The sequence below is a fragment of the Nestor notabilis genome, unplaced genomic scaffold (genome assembly GCF_000696875.1).
Source record: "Nestor notabilis isolate BGI_N333 unplaced genomic scaffold, ASM69687v1 scaffold10219, whole genome shotgun sequence".
Classification (NCBI taxonomy): domain Eukaryota; kingdom Metazoa; phylum Chordata; class Aves; order Psittaciformes; family Psittacidae; genus Nestor; species Nestor notabilis.
Window position 1 is genome coordinate 28,256 of NW_009942358.1, and position 26,874 is coordinate 55,129.

The 26,874-nt window shown below is 43.5% G+C and overlaps 1 protein-coding gene across 1 annotated transcript; it reads right to left on the reverse strand.

Annotated features, from left to right (window-relative positions):
• Window positions 1–26,874, reverse strand: SLC38A1 (solute carrier family 38, member 1). Its single transcript, XM_010021363.1, has 15 exons — window positions 26,756–26,874; window positions 19,336–19,411; window positions 18,652–18,767; window positions 13,655–13,728; window positions 11,948–12,040; window positions 11,552–11,633; window positions 10,302–10,384; window positions 9,344–9,402; window positions 9,086–9,211; window positions 6,867–6,946; window positions 5,581–5,681; window positions 2,305–2,423; window positions 1,609–1,750; window positions 1,401–1,498; window positions 1–345 (listed from the first exon to the last, which is right to left on the reverse strand). The coding sequence occupies exons 1-15, from the start codon at window positions 26,872–26,874 to the stop codon at window positions 244–246; spliced, it is 1,470 nt and encodes a 489-aa protein (XP_010019665.1). The 3' UTR covers window positions 1–243.

The window sequence follows — 26,874 nt, forward strand, 5'->3', positions numbered from 1 at the left end:
ATGAGCAATGCTCTATACGGTCTTACAGACAATTAACACAGACTCAGTGCTGATCTGGTAACACAGTACTGGGGGACAGAGTGATGGGAAAACGGGTCTGTTTTCGAACAGTATTTTCAGTACTGGATAATCATTATTTGGATTTGATTTGAGTAAACTCACAAAAGATGGGATAGATAACAGAACGGATGGTTGCGATTTTGGTGTGTAGCAAACAGGGGTATCTTCAGAAGGAGGTGAACTTCAGTGGCCTTCAGTACTGCCTCCTGATTGTACCCAGTCATAGATGACCAAGGGAATGCTCACTAGGGAAAACAATACCCCCAGTGCCAAGAAAAGAGAAGCCTGAAACAAAAAGGAGAGAAAATTAATGAATTACAAGAAAAGACAATTAATTCAACCATGTTAACTTAAGGAGATTTACAGGGTGATGTATCAAAGTTATCAGCTAAAATGGGATAGCATTTCTGGTAGAGACAAGACTCATAGATAATTAAACAGATTAGCATCATTTATCATTACTCACTGAACACCAAACCCAATTTTTTTCTCCCTTCAATTCACTTCTTAAGCACTGATCATCCCTGAAGAGGATTAAGTGAGATTGTTTTTAGGACCGACTGGCTCTGCTCTTTGCAAAGCCTCACAGAAATACATATATTCTTCCCACTGGAAGAGTCCAGCATGTGTTCAATATGTGCCCATCGAAGTTCAGCCCTTTTTTCTTGGAGTCTGTGGATGGATCCACAAGTGAAACATGGGTTTCCTGCCTCTCTGCTCAGGGCAGGAAGGTCTGACCTTATGACGCTTCCAGTGCACACCCTGTTAGACTGGGAATACACAGGAGTGTTGCATCTTCTCAGCTACAGCTCCTTCTGGGACTTACAGGAGATCTTTCCAAGGCCATTCCCATTTGCTCATGCATGCCAGAGGACTAGCATTTCAGCTGGCTGCTTCTGCTGGAAGCACCCTAAGTCTGACTCAGGTCCATTAAAACCATGTGGAATACCACAGAGTGCTTTGCACGTTTTCTCGATCAACACACGGAAATGGAGGAAGCTTGCTGGGCTGAAAGGTTTGCTGAAGCGGGCTGGAGGGGTATCTGTACCCTGCTGACAGCTACGGCTGCTGCTTGCCAGCCAGGAAAAGAGCCCCTTGCCCCACAGGGAAGGGTCCCCCAGAACACACAGTGTCCTGCGTGGTATGGCCCCTTCGCCAGGAGACACCCAGGGTGAGCAGAGGGGAAGGACAACAAGCACGGCTGACAACTGACTGCAATAAGGAGGGAAAGTAACGTAAACCAGCTCACACATATGTTCAGATAAGGTTCGCTTTGCATCTAGCATGTTGCAAGCAATGATAAGACGAAAGAGTTGTGCTGACGGGAAAGGAATGCATACCCAAATCCTCTGAGTCAACTTTGATCCATCCTGCTGTTTAATTTTTAAATACAACGATGACGGAAGAATGAAAATCAGCATGTTGGCAGAAGTGACCCCTGCAAAATTGAAATAAATGAGTCTTGTTAGCTGTCAGCAACAGCTAATTATTGTGTTGCTGATTAGCAACAGACTTCTATTAATAGTACAAAAAACCAGGATACTGTACCTACAACTCCAAAAATATCCTTCATGGTTGGGATAAAAATGACTAGCAGGTTGATGATAACCAGAAGAACAACAGTAACCAAAACATGACGGCATAAGTCAAATTTTGTTTTTCTAGCCAGCTCAAATAATGATGAACGCACCTGTAAGAAGAGAGAGAAAGAGTTCTCTGTCAGGAACAGTCTACAAGCCAATTCAAAGCTTCCCATGTTTATTTTAACTAGTTCTTCACGTGCCAACAAGTGCTGCATAGATCTGTCAGAAATTCTGGGGCCTCTGATGTAACATCCTTTGAAAAAATCCTTAAAATCAACTTGATTTTTCAAAACTATAGCTATACATGCATCCGCAGCAGGATATTCCTCTCTTTCCAATGTGCCTTTGGGATCCTTCTGCACTTAAAAATGAACTTCACCTCTGAGCCTGCTCCAGTGAAGTAATGTGAAGTAAAAGGTGGCACTTGTGGATTCAATTTAAACCAGATTTAAGACCAAAAAGCGATTAATTTATTTCCTGCAGGGAGAACTTCTCCAGAAGTTGGTGGGAGTCTGGTGTAGGAAAAGACTGATCCCAGCTCAAGCTCTTTTTGTAGCCGTCACATCACTGTCTCTGCAATTGCTGGTCTGTGGTTTGAAGGAACGCGCCGCCGCGTACAGCTGTTACCGACTGCCAAACCGTGAGGAGCTTTTCTACTTACAGTGAAAAACAGCACCGGCACCGTGAGGATCACCGCAACGATCACAGCCAAGCGCACGGTCAGGATGAGGATGTCATCTTTGCTCTGGTACTTGTGAAGCAGATCTGACTGCACAGAGTCTATGGGAAAGACAGTAAGGTAAGTGTGCTAGCAAACAGGCAATCTGTTCACAAAAATCATTGCTTAACAACAGCCTTCTTGAACAACAAGTGATTTATCTGCAAACAAAAGAGTACGGAATGAAACATTCTTGAGTTAAAACAGCGCTTTGAACCAAATCCTAATGATCCCATTATTCCAGATTAATCCTTTGGAGGCCTGATTTAGGAATGCATTTTAATTCAAGACAGTACACGCCTAAGTCTAAGGTAATTTTCACTGTAGGAAAGACAACAGTGAGACATACACAAAAGCTTGCTTACATATATACATATATAAAAAAATAAGTAAAGTGAAATAAGCTATTTCTAATTAGTTTTGTGGGCTTTTTTTTTTCCCTAAGTTTCAAATGATACAAAAATAACCACATGCACTGCAACTGCTGAACTTACATAAACTACAAGGTTTTGAGCTAAATTAATCTAAACAGCAAATACACCTCCAGTGAAAAGCAGTGCCCCTGTTCTCAACCAAGAACAAAGCTTATCTGGGGTCAGCTCTCAGTGGGATGCTCTGACATTTGCCTCAAATCCCTCAGCAGCTCCTCCGAGGGCTGTCCTGATGGTTTCTCCTCTTGAACCTGCCACCCCCCAGCAGTGCCTGCAGCTCAGCCTCAGCAGCCAAGACAAATCACGGGAGGTGCCTAATGTGCAGGCACTGGCAGTGTTTTAACATAACCTCCTACAAAAATGGTTCCTTGCAGCTCCGGAAAAAAGCGCAGAGCGGGTCTGTGTGTGCTAACCAACAGGAAAACCAAGTTGCTGAGGGACCTATGCGTTTGCTTTGCAACTTTTAAATATCTAGGAGCAATAACCTAAGGGGGTGGCTGTTAAGCACACCACAAAACATACTCGCTGCCCCGTTTTAGGCTCATGTTTTGTTTCTGATTGCTAATCTTAGAAAGCTGCTGGTAAAACATGACAGCTCTTAAAGCAAAGTCCTTAAAGGGAACTCGGCAGCCACGTCTAATTTAAAATCTTTGGCACTTGGTAAACCTCATGTATTCCTGGAGGCAGAGGGATCTGTCCTGCGGTGAAATGACTGCACTCCCCCCAGGACACCCTTCTGGTGAGAGACCATGGGTCAACACCACCTACACAGTGCTTGAATCCCCACCAGGAGAAAGAAAACACTCTCCCACCTCCCTGCAGATTAGGAGTGGGGTTTTCAAGCCGGGCACATGCACAGCTTCTGCAACACAGAGCTTACTCTGCTCCTTTAAGCACAGACTGCAACTTCTGTACCGCTCACGGACTGCAGCCAGGTAGGAAGTGAAGGGCAAGGCTTACAGTTGAAGGTCTGTTTTCCTTTCAGCTAGATACACCACAGAGCCCAACCACACTGTGACCTTTTAGGGGAAGAAAAACACCTCTTTTCTGTAATTCTGCAATGTAAATATAGTCATCACTGCAACACTTTCGAGAACATAGCAAACAGACAAGTACTACTGGTGTAAAGAAGAAATGGCCACAATAAAAATGTTCTTACCCAGGTAAGGGTAGAGAAGAGGGTTAGAAAACTGTAAGTGAACATATGAAAGGTAAGGTCTCGTCAGTCTCAAGGGGAAGAAGGATCAAAGTGGAGGAATTCTGTATTTTCTGTGTGTACTTTGCTGCCTGCCATGGCACTGACCATTGCAGAAGCCGCAGCAGAGCTGCACAGCCTCCACTGCAGGCTCTTGGCGCTGGGGACCAGGGACACCTGAGATGGGGAGAGGCACACGAGACACCCAGGGATTCCTCCGCCATTCCCCCTTGGGAGGGCCAGAAGGACGCAGCCCCTACCTCCTCCATGGACTCCAGACCCTCGTCCTTGAGGGGTGTGGGAGATTCCCAGAGAGGAGCGCCACGGATCTGCCTTCTCAGATCCCTGGGGCAATCACATCAGAATCTCCTCCCTGCCAAAGCGAAGGGGTCCGTGCTGATTTACACCCACTTGCTCCCCGGGGCTGCTAATTTGATGCATTTCTACACATTAGATGGGAGCAGCTGGATGAGAACGGCTGTTGTGGTTGTCACTTGCAGAGGGTTTGCGGTTTGATTGGGAAAGTTAGAACAGATGACCTCGAGTTACTTCACTGCATGCAGACTCAAGGCCTCATCATCAGAATAAGAGAAAACAAGCATGAGATAGATACACCTTTGGGGAGAAAAAAAAAAGCCACGTTTCATATTTACTTATTTTCTTTCTCTTGCAATATGTGGCTCACAAGGAACGGTATCATGAATAAGAAGATTGTAACAAAAAGGTTAGTTGGAATAGGGTGGAGAAGACTGATGACCTGTTGGGGACTCTGAGGTAAAAGGCAAACATCAGCTTTGTCATCTGTCTTGTAACCCCTTAATGGTCCATGGAAGAAGACACTCATTTTCAACATTCCCGTTATACTGGGACGTGGGAGTAGCTTCCTGGGCAACACTCATATTTTATCCTGCTTTACTTAATAATTTTGCCTTTAGGGCATACATGCTGTATCCTTTAGTGATACAACGTAATTTGTTCATGACTTGATACGCATGAAAAGAGAGAGGGTGCAAGTCTCAAACACCGAAATAACCATCCTACGGCAGCTGAGCTGGGACAACTCTCAAAGCCTCCCCATCTTCACTGCCAGTTTATTTAATCAGGACCTGGAGGGGTCAGCTATAGGGATGCAGGGAAAATACTTGGTCCTTCACCTCTATGATAAAAGCGTCAATAAGGACATAAAAAAGCTGTGATGGCTGATTTGATACTCATTTCCTAGGACCTGCTCTCAAATCTGCCTCATTTTATGGAGATATGCGACGCTTCAATCATTTCCAGTGTACACAACATTCAGGTGAGGACCTCGGAACTAAAATCATAGTGTGGCCCAGCTAATCCCCAATGCTGTTAAACCAATCTCTCCCTCATGTTTTGAATAAGCCCTTTGCAAATAATACTTTCACTTGTGCTTTTCATCCCTAGGGAAAAAGGAGGAAAAGACTTGTACCTTCAATATGAAAACCTTAAGGAAAATTATTTGAATAAGTATTTTAACATAAGTAGATGAGGCTTTCCTTTCCAGCTGGGATACACTATTCATTTCACATGTATTCCCTTTCTACTTTGATCAGTAAAGAACTGCATACTTACCATAGAAAGTCAAATAGCCAAATATGGCAGTCATAAAGTACATCACAAACATGGCAAAAAATGAGATATTTGAAACCAACTGCATTTTTTTCTGTGAACGGCTGGAGAAAGAAGAAACAAAAGAACACATAAAAATGGTTAGTCTGGATATTTCAATAGCTGTTTAAAAATTTAGTAAGCCTCTGCATAAACATAGTAATTCTGGAGAGACTCATGAATGCATGTTCATTTAAAACAGGAATCCATTGACAGTTGCACAGGGAAGAGAAGGATTGGGAAATGGACCCTGCTTGGGGCTTAAGTCAAGAGACAGCGAGTCCACTTTGTGGCTCTGCTCCCCGGCCATACCTGCTTAAACAGTGAAGAGTGAAGCTGAGTAGAGAAGGATGGCCCTTAAACACTTCAGTAATTAAATAAAAAGGTCAAAATAAAGGAGAAGTAAAATTATACAGAGGGGATTAAAACACATTCTGAATGTTTGGGGAGAAACATTTGTGTCCCTGTGGGTAGCAAATCACAAATGTATGCAGACCACTGTAGAACCATAAAACAGGTTAACTGCAAACATTTCATTTTTACATATTTGTCCTGAAATATTCATGTTCTAGTACCTAACTTGACTTAAATTCCCACAAGGATGCCCTAAATAGGCACCTGGGAACCTGCTGAAGTCACTCCAAGCACACAGCAAATGGCTGGGACATGAGGGCATCCATGGGTCTGACTGACCCAGACTCTCCCCTGGGGCTCCCCTCATGGCCCAGGACCCCACTGCACCCCCAGGCCCTGGGGCCACCAGCAATGTCACAGCAGGGCCAGCCCTCAGGTCCCCACAGCCCCCCACACCTAGTGTAGGTGTCAGCGAGACAGCCATACTGGCAAAGGTCTTTTAGTACAGGAGAGGCTGAGAGCACTTTGCTTTTCCTGCTACCACAACAGATTTTTAGTTGCACTGGAACAAACACCATCAGCTGAACACACGCCTCTCTCCAGTGCCAAATAACAACCGGCACGACTTGGCTCTCCCTGCCAGGCTGCTGTGTACTTCCAGAGAAAACTCCCAAAGTATTGCATTATCCTCAGGCTCCCTCCCCACCGCCCCAGTGTAACGCCTGGGGGGCCAGATTTCCTAGCTGACAGCCACGCTTGTTGGCTTGTTGGATGTTATTAAAGCACATCTCCTGTGAATGGCAGGAATGACTCAGAGCACCTCTGCGCTAAAATTTTCCATGTCAAGCAGTTCAAAACAATTAACTGGGGGAAAAGAGAAGAAGAGGAAGGCTTACTCTTTAAGTTCGCTGTAAATCGGGAGGACTGATGGGTGGCACACAAATGCAAAAGCAATGGTGGGCAAAGCGTACACGGTCTGTTCAGAGAGAATTTCAGAGAACAAGTTAAGAAGTATTTCCCCCAGTGGCGTGAAGACACAATCTGTGTTCAACTACCTCAGCTCCCACCTCTCTGGACTCTTCAACCGCACATTGAGAGCCTTCAGAGGAGGCAGAAGACCTGTCAATTGGTGCGTGTTTAATGCAGCATGGAAAGCAGCGCTCTCTCAGTGAGAGGACAAAGCCTTCTCCTTGGTCATGCAAGCGCAGTGCTGAGCCTGCTCGCAGAGCACAGCGCTGGATGCCACGTGGCCGCTGGCTTTGCTCCCTGGGATGGGTTTCCCTGCCCAGCTACCGCCAGCGCTACTAGAAGAGTGTCGCGCGTACAAGGGACGTATGGCGGGGCAACGCCACGCTACCGGAGAGGGGCGTGCACCCGTGGTGCTAAGGCTGAAGTCCTGAAGAGGAAGCCCATATCCAGACTGTAAGAAAAGAGAACAGGAATGCAGAACTTACAAATAAATGGATATTTCAAGGTACCAGACTGAGTCCCTTCATTTCCCAGGCCAGCAAAAGGGCTAGGAGGGCTGTGGAGGGAGCATGCTTTTCCTTGGGGAAAGAGAGAGACCGTTACGTCACCAGGAAGCGCAGGGGGCCTCCTGGGGGGACCTCATCCCCTCCTCCACCAAAAACCTGGGTGGGTTTCAGTCCTCAGCAAGTGGCCAGATTTCACAAATGATCTCAGTGCCCAAGCATTCCCCTGGGAATGGGTATGAGCAGATATCACATGAAAAACAGGTCCTCCTGCAAGGACAAAATGAGTCCATCCCTACATGCAGCTCCCCCCAGCCCTCTGAGATCTACTCGTGCTGGCCACAGGCATCCCCTTCCCACAGAAGCCATCCTGGGGTATGCCCCAGGCCTGACATATCCAGTAAATACACTGGTTGCTTTCCAGCCGTCCTTACTGTGCTGCCTCCTCTCCCTCACTCACAGTACGCTCCGTGGGGATGCTCAGCAGTTGCCTGGACATGGTGCTGGGAAACTGGCTCTAGGCAGCCCTGCTTGAGCAGGGATTTTGGACCAGACAATGGACCTCCAGAGGTCTCTGCCAACCTTAGCCACCCCCTGATTCTGTGAAACTGTCTCCTCTCACACACCAAAGTAGCTAAAATGATTGGCAAGCTGTTGGCCCCCAGGGGAAATCTCCAGAGTTCAGCTCAAGCATGCCCAGTTCAGATGGACTGATACTTCCAGTGTGCCTCCACTGACTCCAAGTCAAATGCTGACACTGTAGGAGAAGAAGACTGCCCTTCAACGCTACCTAAAATATACCTACACCTAAGCTGCTACTGCACACCAACTAATTCTTAGTCCATCACACTGCATCTGGGCTGACTGCTGCCCCTAACTAAAGAAAAGTGCTCAGGTTGGCTTCTTCAACTGAAGCTGGTAAGATTAATTTAAAAAACATTACATTTTGCATGCATATGCTATATGTGTTCATTCCATATGGATGTGACTGCAGCACCCTGGGGACCTGCCCTGCTGGATAAGGTGCTGTTTAAGAGCACTGTGCCCTGGAACAGCTGGCAGGAGCAATCCTCCTGCTCCCACAGCTACAGCCAGTTGCTTTTTCGCATTCTCCTGGCACAGCTTTTCCTGCAGCTGTGCGGTGATGGAGGAAAGCATCCAGCTGAAAGACAATCAAATTTCTGCTGGATTAGCTTTCAACTATATCCTTTCTGCAATCCAGCTCACTGTATGGCTACAGAAACATGTACCCTGTCACAAAGAAGTGGTTTGTCTGCAGAAGGACAGAGGGATTACATCTGGGTTTCGGATGCAGGAATGCCTTACTCAGCCTCTGCTCGACTACAGCCTGAAGGCACAATTCCAGCACGGATAGCGAGAAGCAGTGGAAAGGAAAACTCTCCCAAAGAAAGCATTAGTTGTCTGGTGGTAGCTTGGGCTCACAGCCTTGGCACATCTACTACTGGAGCAGAGCAAGACTGCAAGGAGGGACGTTCAACACAGCATCTCCTTAAGACTGGGCAAGGGGCATGAGTGGCAGCATGGAGAATCAGGCCCAGCATGATGCTGAGCAGACTAAGAACAAGAGGTGTACGTGCATATATTATGTGAATTAAGAATAAGTATTATAAAAAGAAACATACCTTGGAATTAAAGATAACATACTTTGGCTTACACATATGTTCATATGCTGAGCTATTTGATAAGCTAGATGATGTTGCATTTAGCTCCGATCCACCACAGGGAATTTGAAACTTCTTGTATATAACCTAGAATAAGAGTGGAAGACAGCTAATTGATAAAAATAATACTAAAAAGCAAATTAAAATGAAAACATCAGAGAAATTATGAATAACCTATCAAGTGACTCTCATCCAATGAAGAAAGCAAGCTGAACTTACCACTACCAGGAAAAATACCATGCAGCTTAATGAAAATCCACTGGTATAGCCAAGATACCCTGAAAGAAATTAAAAGGAAATCTCATACAAAATTATTTTATTTAGCCATAGCTTGGGTTTTACTTCTTCTTGCTGCTTCATGAAGTTGAAACGTGTTATACATTTAATATGTATCCTGAGCTTCTGGACAGGACAAACCCGCGTCCTGTAGGTGTGGGTCTCCCACATTGCAAGCCTTGCGGCTTTCAGACAGACCCAAGCTTTTCTCTGACTGGTTTGACCTCCCGAGGGTCACCTTTACAGCAGTTTAACTCTTTTACTTTTGAAAAGGGCTGTGATAATTCAAAGAAACCTGAAAATGTGCAAATGCGATCGGAACGTGACCCAGATGCCCTGATACAAGCCGCGTCACCTGAATGTGGGCTATTTTCTCAGAAGGAAGATCTCAACAGGACTTCAGTGCCAAAACTTGTTACATGGCTTTAAAAAATATATTGTGTACCTACTGGCATGCCTATGGACTCAAACACATGTGAAAATGCAATCCTCTATACACATCTTCAAAGCCCAGTGCCTCCAATTAACCTCACCACTAAAAATCTCGATGCAGATAGAAAAGTAAGTTATTTTGTAATCTCACAATTTGTGAACTTATTTTTACAGGCCACACATAAACCAGAATTGCCTTATGAAATGAAGACCCTCTTAACTGTAATTTTTAAAATAAATTTCCACGGCTGTCTGGAGGAAGCTGGTTTATACTGAGATCAACCACTGTGACAATTTAGGCTTACTTGTTCCAAGATGCTTAAACACAGCTTATTCCTGGACCAAGGAGGCTGCTTAGATTACAATGAGAGCATTTATTTTTTATTATAGTTGAGTTGCCAGTGTGGCTGCCAGTGGCATGATGTCTGGGCTCCTTTATTTTATTCCCACAATGACATTTGCATCTTACCTAAGTTCTTAAGGAGACATAAAGGGAGGATTATACCAAACGTCACTGTGACAACAAGAATCCGCCCATCCACGTACCATGCCCTGTATAAAAGAATTAAAGGAACCCATGAGCACACCTTAAATTCTCTTTGGTTTGTCTTACACTCAGTCAACTTCTTTGCTGCAGTTACAGAACTACCTTTGGTCTCCTTACCCTACAAACTCCTACCAAAGAAGAAATGGGGCAACATCTAAGCTTCATAGACTCATTAAGTATTCAGGCCTTAAAGCATGGCACTGCTCTGGCTCAGGTATGGCAGGTTTTCAAAGTCACCAGGGAAAATACCATCCTACTGCTGAGATCAGTGAGTGGGACTGAGAGGCAGAACACCACCCTCCCTAACCTCATACAAGCCACCCTGCCAGGATGAGGAAAGATCATGCAAAGGGCCACACATACAGCTCAGTGGGGCAGAGGGGGCCACCACATTTGTTTGCTAAACCACCTGGGCATGTGCTTGGAGCAGCAAACCAGGCTCCTGTAGGCTGGCATGCACTAGCCAGCCCAAGGATCTACCTCCTTCTAGTCAAGTGCTTTGAATCCTGCTGGAAAACAAGAAAAGGGAGAAGGGACAGCGTTAGTGACATTCTGCATGACCCATTTCCACTGCTTGGTCCAATTTAGCATGGAAGCCTGAGGAATGGGATCTCTATTTTCTTCTTGTGTACTACAGCACACTATATAACCCAGTGCAAAAAATATTTACCACTCCTCTTATTAAAGAAGCTGGTAAATGTCATGGAATGGTAAATGGCAGAAATCTAAGTACAATATTCTGCTGTTGTCATATGCTAGTACTGAGAATTTCATACTACAGTGCTTCAGAGGCAAAATCCTGTAAGATGCTAAGGACACGGGGAAATACATGATATCTTAAACATGCATTGTTTCCAGTATCTTAAGGTGATGCCTAACTAAAAGGTTGGATCCTATGATAAGAAGAGGCTTGTATAGATCACAATTCTACACGAAATCTGGTGTGCAAAGAGAGTGCCTACTGATGACTTAACGTTTCATTTCCCATTCATCCTCTTTTCCTTCCCAGCGTTGTTTTGGTTTTTATTAACCCCCTAAGATATTCCTATGAAAATCTACCTGGACAAACCTAAAGAGTATCCAATACTTAAGAGCTTTTATAAACATATGCTTAAACTTGTCTACACAGCGTTAAATCCTATAATCTAATCACCAATATTAATTCAACTTACGAAAAAGTTTCTTCTTCTCCCATTAGAAACTTTATGGCAGAAGGCAGTTCATTTTTGACTATGAAGAGATAGCTCAACATTGCTGGAGGAAGAAGAAAGTCAGTTTAGAAAACAAGTAAGGTATTTTGCAGAACATGTACAGAGAAGCATCCTGAACCTTTTCCCACATCAGTGTCTGATAATAGAAGACACAAAACTATAACTGACCATAAACTACTGATCATCCAGTAACAGCATGTTTAAAAGGCTGCACACAAAGTGTTAGCCCCAGCAATACTGAGGAGCACAAAGATCCCAAGACGTCACTCAGAGAAGGAGGAACCTGACTGGTTGGTAGCTGTAAAATTATTAACATATTTCTGGGTTTTGTTTTTCAATGTCTCTCATCTCCTTTACCTCCAACGTTCTGGAGAGATGTAGATCCAAAGACAATCATTTTCCCAGGAGTACCAAAGACTTGCTCACCCAGCTTTTCATACACCATGCAGCCTGTAATGTAAAAAATGGAAGACAAAGGTAACAAATACACTGGAGAAAGCTGCTGGGTTGAAACTCTTATGCTTCCTTTTCAGCAAACCACCCATCTGTGCAGTCATATCTACCTTTTGCAAGTAAATAGAGAGCTCTCTTGTAATTACTAGGGCTGAAACTTATGCAGGAATCTTGTCTTGACGGCTGTAAATGTTATCATTGGCTACCAGTCACTTCTGAAACTGAAGCTCTTAGTGAGGCTTTTACACATCTTTAATGAGTCTGTCTATACCTCAATGATATGTTAAGTTCTGGTATCCCCATCCAGGGGTATTAGGTTTGCACCCGCAATGACAGTGACGTAGAAAGCCTCCTCTCCAGACAGAACTCGGTACAGAGGGATCTACAAGTCAGCACTGGCAGCCTGGCCACAGCAGACACAGTAACTGCAATTCTGCAATCTGCCTGCTTTGTCTAAATGACCCAAACGAGGGCAGCTGCTGTTCACAGGATGATTTACAACTTCCAATGATGAAGCCTTAACTTGCAAATTCTCAGTGCAGTATGTTTTTGGTAAAAGCAGGGACAGATGTAAATTGTAACTAAAACTTCTTAATATCTGTCAAGCTTGAGAAACCACTCTAATAATTGGTTTGTCTTAAATGTTTCTCTGCTTTGCTGTGATTTAGGCCGAGAAAAAGACTGGACATTGTGAAATGAGAACAGAAAGAGAGAAATATTGCAGATGTCACGCTGTAAAGATGATTTCTAAAATGCATCCCGTTGTTTGGTTTTCTCCATATTTCGTTATAGCTGACATTTCTGCTTTGAAGCTTGCATAAACAGAAAGTTCGAGTTTAAATGTAACAGCACCATAGAAACAGGGCTTAGATTCTGAGAACTGAGAGGGCACTAACGCCCACAATTAGGCATAGGTACCTAATTTAAATAGGCAACCTATGCTGCATAATACACGCTATTACAGTAACTCATGTGTGTCCAAATTACATATTAAAATATTACAGTGTTCTTGTTCACAGATGATTTTCAAAATCTAGCTTCAGATACTGTTTCCCAAGGAAAGAGTCTTTCAGACGCCTGAGCACAGTGACATTTAACGCTGTAACTAACTTCTAATTTCTGTGTTTAGAATGTATTTTGCCTACAGATACACTTCTCTCTGTGGAGGAACAGTTCCCTTTTATGTTCTAGGAAACATCCCGCTATACCACAAAGGCTATCAGGAATTTCACATTAACCAGTAAGGACAAACTGCATTTCTAGGTAAGCTTCACCATAGGCAAAGATTCATAACATTTCATTTGCAATTGGTTTCGCAATGCAAAGAAACTACCGTGAGCTATTCTTTCTAGCTCACTGAAGACAACATTTCATGGTAGAAAAATTCAGTCTTTGTAGTAAGTTTTTCTCTTTGTAGAGATGGTCAGATGCTGTTCTCTATTGACATGACATAAATTCTTGTTAATTCTGGGCTTCTGACCCAAAATGTGTTAGGATTTTCCATTGTGATAGAAATTCCATCTTACACAAAGCACCTGGCCTTATATGAGCACTTTTTATCTTTTGTCCTTTACAAGTCTACTGAAATCGTAGAATAACATCTTAAATTACCTGTTTCCTTTGAACACACCAACAGGAGATATATTGAATAAATAGACAGCAGCGTCACTGAAACCAAGAGCAGCCTATAAAAGAATAGAAAATAAAGCTTACTGTAAGAGCTGAGATCTAGTATTGCAATATTTCATGTTAGGTCATATTCCTGTTGATTCCAAGATAATCTTTTTACTCTTCTGACAATGCAAAAAGCCCTAAAAATACATGTGATTCACATACTGTTCGCAGTTCCACCACATCACAGTGGAGGTAGAAAGCCCTGCACACAGAGGGATTCAACCATGTCCAACTTAGCAGAGCTGCAGAACACAGCCTGTCAGTGAGTTATACCTCCCAATATTGGAAGAAACAAGAATAAAGATGTCTTATCAGATAGGAATTAAGATTTAATCAGAGCAGGGATGAGCCAGGTATGTCTCTCACCACCTACTCTAAAGCTTTTTCTTCTGGAAGCAGGGAAAAAAATTTCAAAAGAAAGCCCTCTTTTTAAGAACTACCATACCAAATGGAAGCATGTTTTCCCAGGGCACGTTTCATATGCTATCAAAGGGGTGCCCAAATAGCTTTTTATGTGCCTCCCAGTGCACAAGCAGGGGGAAGAGGAAGGAAGTTAAGGCTTGACTGGCTTCCCTTAGGAATAAAGGCAGAAACCAAAGGCTTATCCTTTGTCCAGGTGGGGGCTGGTGTTCCCTCACTGATGTCACTCCTGGTCTGCTGTGATCCATAATTTGACTTCATGTAGAAGAAGTGGAGGAGTAATGACCAAACTGTGCAGGAAACTTGCTGGCACAAATGATAATTAGTCAGTGCCGGGGGCTAAGTGCATAAAAACACATTTGCTTATTGCGCTGTGTCTTTGAGCCAAGCACCATGTGTGCCTTCCCCTCCAACACTCTGACACACAAAGACCTGACGATGTTTTCATGATGTGTGTGAAGAGCATTCAGACAATCTGTTGGCAATTCCTCTGTTTATTATGACAACTACCCTCAGGACACCAAGAAAAACAAGCCTAAGATTTAACAGAAAACAAGCTGCTGCTATAGATAGGCAGCAACACATCTTTTTCATAGGAAAGAACAGGATAAGAAGCCTCCTCCCCCCAATTTTTATTATCTTAGACTAGAAATACTTCAGAGCCAAATAATGACCCACAAGTTTCTTGGGGCCAGAGAAGGGAGAAACATAAAGAGGTGATAGGAGGAACTGTTCTTTTGCCAATAAAGAGCAACGGTTGACAATAACAACACTCTTTGTACAGCTCAAAGGGTGTTTCTCCTTGAGAAGGTGGAGAAGGGAAGGGAGATTGCGCTGGCTGAGGTCACTGCTTCATTTTTTGTGTTCCCTGCAGAGCTGCTACACCCCTGCCTGCCTGCAGGGATGGTGCTCACAGCTCCCCTATGCTCTGTGCTGGGCTGACTCACTCCAGCCCCAAATGGCTCCGGCTCCTCATGCCAGCATCGAGTTTACTTTAATATCAAAAGCTCCCGTTTTTCAGGCACTGAGCTCACGGAGCCTCTGCAGCGGTAAAAATAACACTCCCAAGCAGCCAGGTATTTATCTGATCTGTTGTCCTTAGCTCCCCATAGGGTTCTTGCAGGGACACTTGGCATTTCCATTAGCACTGTATGAAAAACTTGTTTGTGTTAGGGCTGTGGTACGGACAGGGATATTCGTGCCAGAACCACCCCTTGGAAAGGAATGATAATGTCCATGCCACTTGCTCTGCACAAATTCAAAACAGAAGTAGGGAAGCTTGCACTGCAGTCCCAAAAGCACTCTCCTACTTTTCATTCTGCCTGCTTTTAAAGAAGTGCTGGCAGCTACGCAAGGGACCAGCACATGCAAAAGTCACCTCCCTCCAACAAATCCAGAATAGACAGTTTAGGGCAGGGGATTCATAGAGTGCTGTGAAGAACAAACTGTTCTGCAATGGCACTGCTGTTTGCTCCCAACTGCCATATTACCAGAGCAGCTTAAACTGGTTGTGCTATTCCCAGCCCTCTTGTCCAGTCCCAGGCTTTGGGGCCAGAAAACCTGTGAGGCTTGCGCAGTCACCTGCCTTATTATTGCACAGAACAGCTCTGACCCTTGCAAGGTATGGGGTGCAGAAGAGCACAGCAGAGCATGGCGTTTGCCACCGTACAGCCCCTCAGAGGTGCTGGTCTGCCCTAAACCTCTGGAGGAGTTAGGCTGCAGCTGGGTGACTGCTTCCAGCCAACCCTGGCAGAAGCAGCTGCAGAACGCAGTGTGAAACTCTGGTGGTAGTCTCATACTACACCTCATCTAACAAGGCCCTGTGCCTCAGTAGGGTTTTTGAGACCATGTGCAGTGCCAGGCTAAATGCAGGCTGAAGGCATCTTGCACTTGGCTGGCCCATATGCTTCTGCAGCACGATCCATTGCTCTGGTCCTGGCTCTCCAAGATGAAACCACAAGAAGCAGCGAGCGCTCCTGCCATCCTTGCATGGCCTGGCCTATCCCCAGCTTCCCAAGCCTTTTGTGCCATCGTTCTGCAGCAAAGTTTTTTCTCCTTTTGCATACAGGAAACGACGCTCCTCTTTGGCTAGGCTGTAGTTATCAACAGTACTGGGATTAAGTCCATCTGAGTTCCTACCACATTTGTTTTGCCTAGGAATCATGGCGCCAAGTTATGCAAATAGGATGTGAGAATGTATACTCATTGCCATATTTATTTTGCATGTCTTATGCCAAGAGTATAGGATCTGAACAGATCCAGGTATGCACGGCAGTGCACACTTCACTCTGCAGAGGCCTAAAAGGTGTGAGAGGAAATCAGGCTGGGCATGCTTTGTTAGCACTGAAAATGCTCCTTTCATTTTTCCACCTCCACTTTTCAGGGATGGTGCATGCCAATACCAGACAAACCGACACAGAAACTTTCCAGGTCTGTGCTACTCAAGAACAATGAATTTAAGTGCTTTTAAATGTGCAAAAATGAAAGTATTGCTAGGACTCTATCTTTAATCACTTGTAAAGCAGAAATGGTTCTAAGATCTACCTTTGATACCAACAGCAGAGAAAGATACACTGAATGAGTGTGAGAAAAAAAATCTACCACTAATGGACTACGTTTAGCTCTGAGATTGTCACATGATAAAAGAACATTTAAAGGAGTTCAACTTTCAGGTGTAACTGTGGACACCACATTAGGATCCTGTATTCCCAGGCTTCAAAGGGGAAAGCTCTCCTAGCATGATCAGTTAGGTCCTGCTAGCTTCCTTACCCTTGATCTCAGTGGGCTGGTCTACCTCCAGGCCAACAGATGTAAAGGCATTATAAAGCTAATAAAAACAATTATCCATTTTTAAATACACACAGTTAATTCTGTAGAGAATAATGCTGTTATTTACTGTATAAAATCTCTACATTCAGGGTTGGCAGTTTTTTGAACCATGTGGTGGTAGAGATCTACACACTCATTACTCAGCCTAAGAGGAGCCCAGTCACCGCCACATGATGTTAGAAGTTCCTCTGGTGTTCGCACCACTGGTCTGATCTACTTCACTTAAAAGAAACTGCCTTTTCACATCCTTTAGAGCAAACTCATTTCACATTTCACTTCACCCTCAAGAAAAACTGCTGAAAGAACGAGAAGATGAGATTATAGAAAACTGAATCAGTAAGGAGAAACTGAGGATGCTCCTTGGCTGAGACGCTATTACCACAGAAGAGGTATAACATGGCTGAAGAGAGGTAACTTTATTTACTGGTTACAGCAGTTTTTGCCACCACCAGTCTGTGTGTGCTTGTCAGAGCACCATATGGAGTATCACATACAGGTTAGTGTACTGGGTAAAAAAAACAGCAAAACCAAAATCAACTCGGCCGCTCTGCATAAGAAAGACCTAAATTAGAGTCCAGCTACTTTGTAGCCTATCTTAGTGACAATACGATTATGAGACTTGTACATTCTTAATGTAAATGGATTAAGTCCTTGGATTATTCCAGGATTTTACCCAACCACAGCAAACTGTAAGGTAGCAGCATGGATGTAGCTGTCCTGGCACAAAACTCCAGAGCAGGTGGCTATATGTACCACTTTGGCCATCTACTCTGCTCATATACAGGACTCATACTTCCCAAACCCTAAAGAAATAACCAAAGTTCTGGATTTTTAGATGTGACATTCAAGAAATGAGACTTCGTAAGAGTAATCTGTAAACTCACTTACTGTGTTGAACACTTCTCAAAGATTGTAAATTACTGGATTTCTTCCCTCAATGAACATTTATCACTGAAATCTGCACACAATTCCCAACTGATTTCTTAACAATCACTTTCCACAATGAAATGTACTCATACTTTATTCATGTGATCCAGAACAAAACAGAGTAACACTGTCTTACTCATCCACTGGCAACATTTCATTCTTAAACTGTAAAATTCTCCTTTATAGAATGCCTCTTTTTCGTTGGAGTTAAGTACTCTACCTCAGTTCTTTTTTATACTGAAATCTTGGCTACGTTTATGTTTGCTCTCAAGGACTCTCACATAAGAAACTTATGAAACTGTGGGAGTGAGATGAAAATATTATATGTAACACATAGAGGAATATAAACATTCTTTCATTCTTTTTCTTGGTTTCAAAGAAGTAGTTATTGCATCGTGTTTTGATGAAAGCTCTGGAGATCCTGTGACATGACTAAGAATCAGGTACTATCCAACTGCAAGTATTACTACTTAATATTTCTGATGTATGTATAGCTTATGGACCACAGGAAACATCCCTGGCTAGGCTCAGGTAGAAAATAACATGGACTTGATTTGCTCTAGCATTACAAGTAGTAGCTTTTCCCCAAAAAAGATTTGACTAAAAAAAGTCCAAAACTTGTAGCTAACATTTTCAGACTTTAACGTTATATTTGATTAGAGATGGAGTTTAAATCCTTCCACTTGATGGCAGCACACATGTTCCTTAAACGCAGTGAAACTGCACAGAGACCAGCTATTCAGCATGCAAATACTTACAGAAAAAGGAGAATTCCTGTGTTGGCCAAGGCAAAAGCGAGACCCAAAATCCCACTGCCCATAATTGCATTGCTGAGGTTGAAAACAGACATCCCCAGAGAAGTAGTTCCTGGAATCTGGAGAAGTAAAGACCGATGTGTCAGCAACAGCTTGGAATGGAGCAGGGAAATGCATCTGTGCTTCAAACTCCACATATATTGCAATATATCAGATATAAGTAACTACTGCTATGGAAATTACTTAGTAAAAATTGGTTTGAAAGAGGAAAAAGCATCCCTGAACACTGTCACAGCTACACTCTGATTGCTGAAAACTGACATAAATGGTACAGGCAATATACAACTCATACCATAGTTTCAATTTTAAACCCCATCTTTTGCTAAGACTATGAAACATCTTAGGTGCTCTATTTATATATTGTAAAGCCATAAGGACCCACCAGGACTTCTGCCTAAGACAGACCAGAGGGATTCCCTTGCCTCAACTTGACCAAAATGTTTGTTTGGGTTATTTTTTTATTTATTTATTTTTTTAAAGTGCTGAGCACAGGCGGTTCCTACAGGAACTTGAAATTCAGTTATAGCTGTGTGTGCCCAGCCCTTTTGAAGACTGTGCCTAAAGGTCCTGCATATACACAACGTACAGTTCATTTTGACAGAGAAAAGAGCAGCAAGAATGACTTACATATTCATCACATTTCTTCTTCTCCAAGTGGCTGTTTGTGAGACTTCTTCTGCTTTCTCGATCCGAAATAAACTTGCTGAAAGAAGTCAGAGGATTTATTTCCAGCAAGTGTTTAGGAAATGTGAATACATTAATTCCGTGAGCAGCATGTGATTACAAAATACCCAACATATAAAAACTATATTTGAAAAGAGGTCAGACTCATAATTATTTAATGAGCCAGATTATGTTTCACTGATACCAGTGTATGTTGGGCATCAATAAAGTTAACACGAGCACAAGATCAGAATAAATGTATACATAGAGAGTATATCTTTTAGGAGGTTCAGTAAAGCAACAGTGCCAGTTCTGTGGATGGGAAAGAAATCTGTTTGCAGACATTAAGAGGAGATACTTCTCCAGGTGTCCTGCAGAGGTGCATGTGACCCGTACCCCTTGCTCCCAACTCCTGCTCATGTGTTTAGTATAACTAACACCATTTTATAAGGCAAACAGCCATTCTGTGACTGGGCGGGTCATGTATTCATTCCCTTTTCCTCATTATCAGACACTGAAGGTCCTGTGAACCAAGTAGACAAACCAAACAGATGTCTTCTTCCCCTCCCTATCAGCCTCAAGACTCCTGGGCACCAGCCTGATTACTCCCTTCCTTGCCAGCCTTGAATGTCCCAAGGCAAGCAGCCCACCAGGTGGTGGCAATGACCCACTCACATAGCAGGGAACTGTAGCAGCACCCAGATTCTATACTGTCTGTAAAACCAAGCAGGTTCAAGTCCTGTGTGGGGAACTTGGATGGGAGCTGCTGCTAGGCAGTGGGACTCAGGACCTGCAGTGGTCAGGTAGAATACCACCATTTTCTGGTTACTCTGAGGACTGAAGGAGGGCCTTGTACCCTCCTATATGATTTACAAGTCTAGATTACAGTTGTTATAGTGACACAGCAAACCATGTATTAAGATATGATCTGATCTGCATAAGAGTCCAGGTGATCAGAAATCATTAAGTTAATTGATTCTGCTTGTAGAAATCCTGTGCAATTCTAATAATAAATTCTGAGCTACAGTAATCATAATATCCTGAGGAAATAAAGTCTTAATTGTAACTCCCATTTAGTGCTATCATCATTCTGCCAAGGATCCCTAACAGACCCTATCTGTTCCCTCCATATTGGGTGACACTGCAGCACCCTGCCAAACCCTGAATTGCCACCATAGGGTCAGTGTGGCTGGAGTTAAGAGGAGGAAGAGGTCCTACACACAGCCAGCACTGCCTGGACCATTCTGAACCAGGCAATGTGCTCTGTCGGTGCACAGCTCAGGGCTTCTTGATTTTCATTTAAGTGTCTTTCAAAACTCAATACTGAATTCACCATACTGCAAAATGAAACACTTCTGTGCATGGAAACATGGAATAAACAGCTCTTCTTTCTCTGCACTCTTTACTTGTTCTGTGCCCTTGATATATCCACATTTAGGAATTTACCATCACCAGAACAAAATTTGCCTCCTGCGGCTATGTTGGTATCTTTGGGATTTATGACAATACTGGTTTGGATGAGCTGTTATTTTCTCACAGATCTTTTCTTCAGCAAACATTTTAGTTTGTATAAAGGATTCTTTCAGCTTTTCATCTTTTGAATGTTTATGTACAATTAAGTCCCTGGCATCTTTGTTAATCCACAGATGGTTTTAGGCTGCACTGGCTAATGCGTCAGCCATTGTACATGTTACATACCTAACTAGGGGCTGTAACCAGTGTCAGAGACCTTTCTTGCTGTAGGTGAATTGAGGTGGCTCTTCTTAAATTAAAACAGACAAACTCTGAACACGGAGCAGCACCGCTGATCCCTTCCCTCAGCTGGGAACATCTACTGGCCAGGCGAGCATAGTTCAAACTGTTACTCAAGACCGCACATCCAGCAGTATTCAGGCTGGTAATGTAACTGCAAACTCATACAGACAGGGCTCTACCAAACTTCCCTACTATCCCAGCTGTGACCTAGTTACTAGGGATGCATACTAGCACAGCTTCCAAGTGCATGCCAAGATCATGCAGTTGTAACGCTGCTGACTTAAGCTTCCACAGCTGACACACTGGGCTCTGTGTCTTCACCATTTTGCGTACTCCATACGCATTTTGAGTTTACCCCTTAAATTCAGCCACATCTGGCAAAATGTATGGACTATTTTTGCTGGTTGGTTGCAACTTTGACTCTTAGCCATTGGTCTGCTTTGACTTCCTTAGTATCAATAAAAAACAACTATAGGCTTCTCCTGTATTTTTTAAACCACTGAATTCAGCAACTAATTTGCTGCAAAATATAGACACTGTGCTACATTTACTGGCCCTAACGCAGTTGGAATAGATGGCTGAACCTCCCCCAGTGTTTTAAGGAGTGAAAACCAACCACTTCTAACACAGACTGATCCAAAATTAACTTTCCAAAGCTCGCTGTGTAGGTATTTCATCCTCATAGAATAAAATCTCAACCTGATTCAGAGCATGTGCTTTTTTATTTCATGTCTGTTTAAAGCCCATCTCTTGAATGCAGGCAGCAGAGTGTGAAAGGTTTGACAAAGACATTTCAACTCTCTCGAAACACCCTGCAGGCAATTTGTACAGGCAGGAGCACAGAGAAGAGTTTTGTCTCTTTTGGATTTGTAAGGGCTGCTGGGCACATCTGTGGACTTCTTCTTCTGTCATTTACAGAGATCATGTGTCATATTAGATTTTGTCAGACTTACTTCAGATAGAACTAGTCTGCCTCCTCCTTCTCCTCATCCCTCTGCAGCCAGTGCCCCCTTAATAATTACAGAAATAACAGATTTTTAAATACTATTATTATTGCCACCTGGTATTAAAGTTTGATGAAAATTATTGCTAACACATGATAAAAAACAACACTCGAGTAATACTGCATGAATATAAAGTGACCGTGGGATTTTCCATTAGAATACTTTTGACAGAGTAAACAGCTTCTGTGGAACTGGTATCTTCCGTGGCCAGCAAACACATTTTTTTCCTTCTGGATGGGATTTTAAGAAAACTAGTTTGATTTGATAACTCAATCCAAAGTACTTTCTTCTGTGTTAGTCCTACATTAAAATGGACTGGGCTTGTTGTCCATTATCCCATCACCTATTCCAAACTGGGCTCTCCATCCACCCTTTTTACCACGTCACACTGCACATTTTTCTCCATTTATGTTGTGTAATGTGTATGGGAGGGCAAAGTCAGATACAGGAATGTGGCTACTGTGCTCCCAAACCATGAGGTACATAGCATTGCACCCGGCTTTTGTACAAGGCGCTTCCCAGCCCCAGGACGCTTGCCTGGAAAGCTCACCAGTGATGCAGAGGTGCAGGATGTGGGGTCTGCCTGGTCTGGAGGCTGTGCTGCATTTGCTATTGCAGGCAACTTAACCTGCAAGTCTGGACGAGAAGATTGCCTTGGGACTATGCTTGGTAGGTGGTACAGCTGCAGCGAATGACAGATTAAGTTTTCCATAAAGGGAATGTATTACTGAAGTTACATAAAGTAGGGCAAGGGTAATCCAATGGATTCATCTGAAACAATTTTCCCCAAGATTTTGCTTTTTTATAAATTTTTTTTTTTTTCATTTCAGGGTGGGTCTTTTCCACCCTATAGCATATGAAAAGTAACATATGTTGGAATACTGGAATTTCTACTTAAAGCGTGACAAGCATCTGCTCTGCTTAATAGATGTGCTTAGAAAACAAGCTATTCACTGTCACAGAATGTTGTACATTTGATCTTTATAAATACGACACAAATGAAGTGAAATGACTGTTTACTCCACTCCAGCCTCTCCCGGCCTTCCCAAGGACCAGAGGCCACTATGACATGCTGTGGAAATGTGCAGTAGGACTGTCTGTGCCATCAAAGCCTTGCGTCTCCCCGAGAAGCATGAAATCCATTTGCGTTGTTTGTTGTCTTCATTTCACACACGTTACTCATCATTGTAAGATATAACCTGTTCTCATATGTTTCTGCTTTCCTGTTGTGTTTCCCACATCACAGCCGAGTACGAACAGCTTACACAAAACTTCTCAGAGACATTAACAGAACACCCTGGCCAAAAAATAATTAGCTCATCCTTGCAATGCAGGAAGCCTCATGGTTGGCTTGGAAAGAATTTCTTCATCTAGTTCTTTTCCTGGCTTGATTTCGTGCAAAATAGAAACTCAGTTCTATTGATAAAGTGGTTTTAAAAGGATCATGCTTAAGTACAGTTTCCAAAATTAATGTATTAGAGAACTTAAATGAGAAATGTTTCATTAAGGGGATATCCCCAAGCTAACCATTTCGGCAAAGCAGAGTTAGCCAAAAATAATTTAGCCATCTCAGATATGTTTAAACATAATTAAATTAAAGTGATATTTGACAATGCCTTAAACGTTTGTTAGGGAAAGCTAGTTTTGACAAGATGACAGAACTTTATCCTTAGGCAGCTTCTTAAACTAAGCACTAACCTGAGCAATGGCAAAGGTTTCCAAGGCAGGCAGGAACAAGAAATGCAGGAGAAGCCTTGGTCTGATTTACACCATGAAACTTGGACGATATCTGGTCTGACAACTTTGTTAACTGAACAAGGAGTGCTGATAACTTACTAGTAGCTGTAAACCAAGATAGGCATTCAGCCATCAGCTTCCTGAAAGCATCAGCATAGTTACAGATACGGAGCAAGTCATCTAAAGGCCCAGAAAAGGATGTAAATCCAAACGAATATAGAGAATTCTTTTCCAAAATGAAGAAATACTCGGAGTTTACAATCAGACCTGGAATCAGCCTCTCCCTGAATTTTCTTCTCCAAAAGATTGTTAAAAAACTGCTCTATATTGAGCTTGAAAAATTATGCACTGGTAAGAAAAAAAATGTTTAAAAGGAAATACAGAGTGTAAAATCAAACAAGTTGAAACAAAACCAACAAAAAGTTAGTTGGAAATTACAGATCTAATCTAAAGCTCAAGTGAAATCAACAGAAAAAGTCCCATGGATTTTGATGGACTCTGGAGTTTCACAAGACCTTGCACCGTATGCCAAAATGTGTTCTTCCATACACCCATTAACCTCTTATTCCATGGAGATAAGGTGTTTGCCAAAGTAGTTATGGAAAGGGAATAACCACACCCTTTCAGGATACCTCTGACATGGGGTACAGAGCAGGGTCTGCCTGCCTGCTCATCACCCATGTTGGTGTGGAGGTGCTTGCACAGGGCAGTTGCCATGGGTGGCTCAGCCCCAGGGGATGCTGATGGGGCTGCTCCAGTGCCAATGTGCTGCTGTGCTGGAAGCTGTGATCAGTGTGAGCTGCCTTGAAACTCTTGTTATAGACATGGCGGGGAATATGAACACACTGGGATGTATAGGGCAGAATACTCATGCATGGCGTGCAGGAATAAGTAGCAGCCCAGTGAGCATTCCGTCAGAGGGAAAACGGGCAACCTTAATGGGCTACGTCCTACAACAAATGGTGCTCTGCAGAGGAAAAAAGTGACCCAGAAAGGAATGGAAAACTGTGGAATATGTTCATCTGCCCTAAGAGCCACAGCAGTAATCAGAAATTCTCCCTCTGAGTTTCTGGTACCCTTTCCTCACCCCACTTTTCTTCTTCCCTTTGTAGGCAGTCTGGACCCAACGCAGTCCTTGCCACGCTTACTACTCCCTAACTCCACGAAGTGCATTGTGACCGCAGAGGATCAGGCACATACAGCACGCTCCCTCTCCACTCTCCATAAACATTCCCTGAGAGCTGACGCATTAACAGGGTTTTTCCCCATAACAGTTACTGGTGGCACTAGCCAGGGCGCTGGGGAGGCGAGGCACAGCCAGCCCACTGCAGCCACTCCTTCTCTCGAGGATATAAATCCTCAGCAGGCTCCAGGGAGCGAATTCACCACTGTCAGCCCTTGAGCTCCTTGCTTTATGAAGTGAGCAGGTTCATACTGGAACTGTTTTGTTTTGGCAAAGTCGAAGGGTTTTTTTTCTTTAACAGAACTCATTCGCGTTTCACTTTGGCACTTTCCATCAAAGCAGTTGCATCAGAAAATTCCTGACCAGCTCTAATCTTCACCAGCGCAGCTGCGCTGCGGTCCCACCGCCACACCATGCGGCTGGCAGCTGCCCCAGCACTTCCCCATGGCAGGCAATGGGGAACACAGGCTGGCACCCTCCTGCCAGAGGTTCACCCATGCCACCAGCCAGGGGCCCCCGCTCAGTCCCAGGGTATGGCCGACTGGTTTTGCTGCGTGCATGGTACGGACATGAGGAATAAGCAGGTGCTTATACCTGCTGCCAAGCTGCCTGTCCACCCACATGGCCCCATAGCCTCATGACTGCACCCTCAGCTGGGAAATAACAGCTTTTGATTTTGTTCTTACACTATAAAGTTAGTTTCTCCAGAAAAGCTGCTGCCAAAAGGAAGAAAGGGCGAAAAAAAGCAGTTTTTAAAGACCATAAACCCAGGCAGTGGGCAGCCCAGCAGTAAAAGAGAAGGAGGATGTGCCAGCAGAGGCTTCCCAGTAGCACCAGTGCTGGGTCTCTGTGCGGACACTTGCTCCACCTTGGTTTGCAATATTTGAACAGGAAGTTTGATTGGAAAACATCTTCTTGTTTTACAGCTTGCAAAACCCAAACAGGGTCTGCCAGCAGGTCTTCGCTGTAAACAGGACAGCTCAGCACCTGCTGAAGGCTGGTAGGAAGGCCTAAACAACCACCCACAGGTGGAACAGGCTGCTCATTGTGAATGACTGTACAGCTTATAGGAAAAGCCAACATCCCAATAATTTAAACAAACCTAATGATTTTCACTGGTATTGACCAATAGATGCATTTTTTTAAACTTGACGCGAGTGAGGTGCAAGTCTCTGTTTTACCATCTTCTTGCCATCCCTGCCTCAGGGAGTGGCAGCCACCACCCAGTTTAACTTGCCAAACTGCAAACGTGGACCAGGACTACGTGTGCTGCCAACCACATCAGCTGTAAATCTCCACGAGCTTGGATACATGGAGGTGGCCAGGCAGGTCAAAACTGTCGTATCAGAGATCAAAGGTCAACAAAAGAGATTTGGCCCAGATTATGCCATTGGTCTAATTGTATTAATTATTAGTCCTTTCCTGTGTGCAAGCAGACATTTCAAAATGTTGGCTTTTTGCTACATTATATGTTTGTGCATTTTATTAGACTAATTTGAAAGATTCAAAACGATGAATAAATTGCCACTCTGTTTGCTTTATCTGCTGTTGCAGCCTATGCCCAACAGATGTCACATATGAAATTCAAATTACATCTTCAAACAGATCATGATTTGGTAATGAAAAATTCAAGACGTATATATTAGAATGCTGTTTTAAACAGTGTGTTTCTTAGCACAGGCAGTGTCAATGGAAAAATACTCACCTATTTATCTGGCCATTTTCCACCTCTGTAAAATCATTTGAATCGTTGCTGATGTTATCATCTTCGGGGACAGTCATATTCTGCAATTCAGTCAGTTCTAATCCAGCTTTGAAAGGCAT